The sequence below is a fragment of the Leucoraja erinacea genome, chromosome 41 (genome assembly GCF_028641065.1).
Source record: "Leucoraja erinacea ecotype New England chromosome 41, Leri_hhj_1, whole genome shotgun sequence".
NCBI lineage: Eukaryota > Metazoa > Chordata > Chondrichthyes > Rajiformes > Rajidae > Leucoraja > Leucoraja erinaceus.
In genome coordinates this window covers 2,104,703-2,110,702 of record NC_073417.1, presented here as the reverse complement: position 1 = coordinate 2,110,702, position 6,000 = coordinate 2,104,703, and the positions used below count along the sequence as shown (strand labels likewise).

The following is a 6,000-nucleotide window of genomic DNA, read 5'->3' as shown; positions in this document are numbered from 1 at the left end:
CACAACTCTCTGGGTGAAAACGTTTTTTCTCATCTCAGTCTTAAATGACCTCCCCTTTATTCTAAGACTGTGGCCCCTGGTTCTGGACTCGCCCAACATTGGGAAAATGTTTGCTGCATGTAGCTTGTCCAGTCCTTTTATAATTTTATATGTTTCTATAAGACCCCCCTCATCCTTCTAAACTCCGGTGAATACAAGCCTAGTCTTTTCAATTTTGAAGATGGGAGATGGACACAAAAAGTTGGTGTTGCTCGGCGGGACAGGCAGCTGAGAGACGTTTCGGGTCGAGAACCTTCTTCAGACTGGTCAGGGGAAAGGGAAGAGGGAGAAGTTAGGAGGTCATGTTGTAGTTATGCAAGACGCTGGTGAAGGTCAGCGGGAGAATGCTGGAGAAACTCAGCGGGTGAGGCAGCATCTATGGAGCGAATGAAATAGGCAACGTTTCGGCTCGAGACCCTTCTTCAGACTGATGTGAGGGTGGAGGGGGCGGGAAGAAGAAAGGAAGAGGCGGAGACAGTGGGCTGTGGGAGAGCTGGGAAGGGGAGGGGAAAGCAAGGACTACCTGAAATTGGAGAAGTCAATGTTCATACCGCTTTGGTGCAAACTGCCCTAGCGAAATATGAAGTGCTGCTCCTCCAATTTGCAGTGGGCCTCACTCTGTCCATGGAGGAGACACAGGCCAGAAAGGTTGAATTGGGAATGGGAGGGGGAGTTGAAGTGCTGAGCCACCGGGAGATCAGGTTGGTTATTGCGAACCGAGTGGAGGTGTAGGGCAAAGCGATCGCCAAGCCTACACTTGGTCTCACCGATGTAGATCTGGACATCTAAAGCAGCGGATGCAATAGATGAGGTTGGAGGAGATACAGGTAAACCTCTGTCGCACCTGGAACGACTGCTTGGGTCCTTGAATGGAGTCAAGAGGGGAGGTAAAGAGACAAGTGTAGCATTTCCTGCGGTTGCAACGGCAAGTGCCCGGGGAGGGGGTGGTGCGGGTGGGAAGGGACGAATTGACCAGACCGTGCCGGAGGGAGTGGTCTCTGTGGAAAGCAGATGGGGGGGAGATGGGAAGATGTGGGATCCCGTTGGAGGTGGCGAAAATGTCGGAGGATTATTTGTTGTATGTGACGGCTGGTGGGGTGGAAGGTGAGGACAAGGGGGACTGCCCTTGTTACGAGTGGGGGGGGATGGGGTGTGAGGGTAGAGTTACGGGGTATAGAAGAGACCCTGGTGCGAGCCTCATCTATGGTGGCAGAGGGGAATCCCCGTTCCCTGAAGAATGAGGACATTTCTGATGCCCTGGTGTGGAACACCTCATCTTGGGAGCAGTTGCGGTGTAGACGGAGGAATTGGGAGTAGGGGATGGAGTCCTTAAGGAAACAGGGTGGGAAGAAGTGTAGTCCAGATAGCCATGGGAGTCAGTGGGTTTATAGGGCGGTTCCTTGTATGTTTTTCTAAACAAAAATAAAATTTAGTGCGAGACATTTCCACCCCGGGAAAAGGTTTCGACTGTCTCATAAGTTTATATACTTCTATCAGGTCCCCCACACAGCCTCTGGTGTTCCAAAGAAGGAAAGATGACCTTCACACAAACCAACCTCCCTTCCATTGACTCCATCTACACTTCACGCTGCCTCGGCAAGGCCAGCAGCATCATCAAGGACCAGTCGCATCCTGGCCACTCCCTCTTCTCCCCTCTCCCATCGGGCGAGAGGTATAAAAGTCCCAGATTCAGGGACAGTTTCTTCCCAGCTGTTATCAGGCAACTGAACCATCCTACCACAACCAGAGAGCAGTTCTGAACTACTATCTACCTCATTGGTGACCCTCGGACTATCGTTGATCGGACTTTGCTGGCTTTACCTTGCACTAAATGTTATTTCCTTATCATGTATCTGTATCCTGTGAATGGCTCGATTGTAATAGACAATAGACAATAGGTGCAGGAGTAGGCCATTCGGCCCTTTGAGTCAGCACCGCCATTCAATGTGATCATGGCTGATCATCCACAATCAGTACCGCGTTCCTGCCTTCTCCCCATATCCCCTGACGTCATATCCCCTGACTCTGGTTACTTTCAAGAGAGAGCTAGATAGGGCTCTTAAAAATAGTGGAGTCAGGGGATATGGAGAGAAGGCAGGAACGGGGTACTGATTGGGGATGATCAGCCATGATCACATTAAATGGCGGTGCAGGCTCGAAGGGCCGAATGGCCTACTCCTGCACCTATTGTCTATTGTCTATTGTCTATTCTTAAGAGCTCTATCTGGCTCGCTCTTGAAAGTATCCAGAGAACTGGCCTCCACCGCCCTCTGAGGCAGAGAATTCCACAGACTCACCACTCTCTGTGAGAAAATGTGTTTCCTCGTCTCCGTTCTAAATGGCTTACTCCTTATTCTTAAACTGTGGCCATGATTGCAATCATGTATTGCCTTTCCGCTGACTGGTTAGCGCGCAACAAAAGCTTTTCACTGTACCTCGGTACACATGATACTAAACTAAACCGAACTGAACTGAAAGTAATCCAAGTCTGTTCAACGTTCGGTTGCGAGTCTGGTGATGACTGATGGAAATCAGTTCCACTGGAAAGATAAAGAAATATAATGATAGTGCCACTAGGATTACAGTACCACTCCTCGCCTGAGACTCACCCTCTGTCCGGTGTCACCAACTCCTTCTCCACTGCCAGGAGCTCCACAGACATTCTCTCCAGCAGGACAGACACTGCATCCTGTTGGAATCAAGAGAAGAAAGTTCATAAGGTCAATAGACAATAGACAAAAGGTGCAGGAATAGGCCATCCAGGCTTCGAGCCAGCACCGCCATTCAATGTGATCATGGCTGATCATCCCCAATCAGTACCCCGCTCCTGCCTTCTCCCCATATCCCCCGACTGCTTTCTTTAAGAGCCCTATCCAGCTCTCTCTTGAAAGCATCCAGAGAACCGGCCTCCTCCACCCTCTGAGGCAGAGAATTCCACAGACTCACCACTCTCTGTGAGGAAAAAGTGTTTCCTCATCTCCGTTCTAAATGGCTTACTCCTTATTCTTAAATTAAAGCAGAATTAGCCCCATCAAGTCTACTCCGCCATTAAGGGTTTGGACACGATAGAGGCAGGAAACATGTTCCCGATGTTGGGGGAGTCCAGAACCAGGGGCCATAGTTTAAGAATAAGGAGTAAGCCATTTAGAAGTGTCGACGAGGAAACACTTTTTCTCACAGAGAGTTGTGAGTCTGTGGTATTCTCTGCCTCATAGGGCGGTGGAGGCAGGTTCTCTGGATACTTTCAAGAGAGAGCTAGATAGGGCTCTTAGGGATAGCGGGGTCAGGGGATATGGGGAGAAGGCAAGAACGGGATGCTGATTGTGAACGATCAGCCATGATCACATTGAATGGTGTTGCGGGCTCGAAGGGCTGAATGGCCTACTCCTGCACCTATTGTCTATTGTCTATTGGCCAGAGTAGGGGAATCGAGAAATGGAGGACATAAGTTTAAGGTGAGGGGGGAAAGATTGAATAGGAATCTGAGGGGTAACGTTTTCACACAGTGGTTGTATGGTACAAGCTGAGGTACAGGAAGGAACTGCAGATGCTGGTTTAAACCAAAGATGGTATGCTGCCTGATCCGCTGAGTTACTCCAGCTTTTTGTGCCAATCTTTGCCATAGGAAGGAGTTGAGGCAAGTACTTTCACAAAGTTTGGATGTTCGGACGGGTACATGGATATGCTTGGAAGGACATGGGTCAAATGCGGGCATGTGGGACGCAAAGGGTGGTGGGTGTACGGAAAGAGCTGCCTGAAGAGGTCGTTGAGGCAGGGACTATCGCAACATTGAAAAGACATTTGGACAGGTACATGGTTAGGACAAGTTTAGAGGGATATGGGCCAAACGCGGGCAGGTGGGACTAGTGTGGATGGGACATTGTTGGTCGGTGTGGACAAGTCGGGCCGAAGGGCCTGTTTCCACACTGTACCAGGCAATGTTTAATGTTTTGTGTGTCATTCCTAACTATCACTGTCGGTCATGTTGTCACGTGGGCGGAGCACCAAGGCAAATTCCTTGTATGTGACTACTTATTCATTCATTCATCACTCTGTGACTCTCATTGGGAGATTGGTGACCACTGATGGCGATCTACCGCCTAAAGTCCTGGCAACAGTGTGTTTGGATCGAACTTTGTACTTTCGAAGTGCCGGAAAAATATGGCGGCGCCCACATGTGTAAATACGCTAGGAGAATTTCACGTGGACAATGTGACGAAGAGGGCACCGTTGACCCATTGAAGTTTCCAGCCACTCCATTGTGACCCTGTACCTTGTCCAGAGTGCTGCAAGGCTGTGACGTGAGGGAGGTACCCCTTCTCTGTGCCTTGCTGCAGCTGTGTTGAATGTCCACGTTCTCGTAGAGCAGCATGTTGTACCAGCACGTGGACATATCCCCTCCTCTGCCGTGGTCGGCCAGGCTGATCTGGGTGACGGCCTTTGGGAGAGAAAGAGACACACATGAGGAGATTGTCAACTTGAAGAGTTGATCAGTTTGGCACGGTTTGGCGCAGCGGTAGAGTTGCTGCCTCGCGGCGTTCCTTCCTGACTACGGGTGCAGAAGGTGGACAAAACTGCTGGAGAAACTCGGCGGGTGAGGCAGCATCTATGGAGCGAAGGAAATCGGTGACGTCCAAATCTGAAGAAGGGTCTCGACCCCAAACGTCACCTATTCCTTCACTCCATAGATGCTGCCTCACCTGCTGAGCTTCTCCAGCAATTTTGTCCACCTTCGATTTTTCCTGCATCTGCAGTTCTTTCTTAAACATTCTGACTAAGGCGTGCTGGAGTTTGTACTTTCTCACCACGACCTAGTGTGTGTAGGATAGAGCTAGTGTGCGGGGATCACCGGTCGGAGTGGACCATCTCCAAACTGAACTAAAAAATGCTGCCTGACCTGCTGAGTTACTCCAGCACTTTGTGTCTTCAACTTTCAGTTTAGTTTGGAGGTGCAGCGCAGAAGCAGGCCCTTCGGCCCACCGAGTCTGCGCCGACCAGCGATCTCCACACATCCTTTTTACATTCATATACCGAGCCAATTAACCTACAAACCTGCATTGGAAGAATGCAGATAATAGACAATAAACAACAGACAACAGACAATAGGTGCAGGAATAGGCCATTCGGCCCTTCGACCCAGCACCGCCATTCAATGTGATCATGGCTGATCATCCCCAATCAGTACCCCGTTCCTGCCTTCTCTCCATATCCCCTGACTCCACTATCTTTAAGAGCCCTATCTAGCTCTCTCTTGAAAGCATCCAGAGAACCGGCCTCCACTGAGGCAGAGATTTCCACAGACTCACAACTCTGTAAGAAAAAGTGTTTCCTCGTCTCAGTTCTAAATGGCTTGCCCCATATTCTTAGACTGTGTCCCCTGGTTCTGGACTCCCCCAACATCGGGAACATGTTTCCTGCCTCTAGCGTGTCCAGACCCTTAATAATCTTATGTGTTTCAATAAGATTACCCTCTCATCCTTCTAAACTCCAGAGTGTACGAGCCCAGCCGCTCCATTCTCTCAGTGTATGACAGTCCCGCCATCCCGGGAATTAACCTTGTAAACCTACGCTGCACTCCCTCAATAGCAAGAATGTTGATCGAGCCTCATCCATCCCTTACCAGACAGTCGTCCAACCGCGCCTCGCCCACGGTGCACACGTCCACTCGCAGCGTCTTCTGGCGCAGAGCGGCCCGGGCGATGTCCACCCTGAACACCTCCCTGAGGACCAGAGTCCGGGCGACACTCTGGACCTTGGTGCGGAACAGGCTGCTGGAGTCGCTCGGGCTGGGGAGCAGCGCTGCTCTGACGTACCTGCGAGATCGAACGAGCGAGTTAGCGGTTAAACCTTCGCCGGCGGTCGTGGAGTTGTTTCGTTCCGTTCCGTTCCGTTCATCGTCACGTGTACCGAGGTGTACCAACAAGGCCGGCCTTACGCCGATTGGATCGATGGCTCCCAATT

At 50.7% G+C, this 6,000-nt stretch overlaps 1 protein-coding gene across 1 annotated transcript in view; it reads right to left on the bottom strand.

The window, feature by feature from the left end:
• The window catches only part of LOC129714800 (protein WWC2-like), a 135,580-nt gene that overhangs the window by 13,625 nt on the left and 115,955 nt on the right, over positions 1-6,000 (bottom strand). The window contains exons 15-17 of the mRNA XM_055664646.1: positions 5,660-5,852; positions 4,313-4,477; positions 2,649-2,728 (exon numbers count right to left, since the gene is read on the bottom strand). Coding sequence (XP_055520621.1) covers positions 2,649-2,728; positions 4,313-4,477; positions 5,660-5,852 — 438 coding nt within the window. The remainder of the gene's footprint in view (positions 1-2,648; positions 2,729-4,312; positions 4,478-5,659; positions 5,853-6,000) is intronic.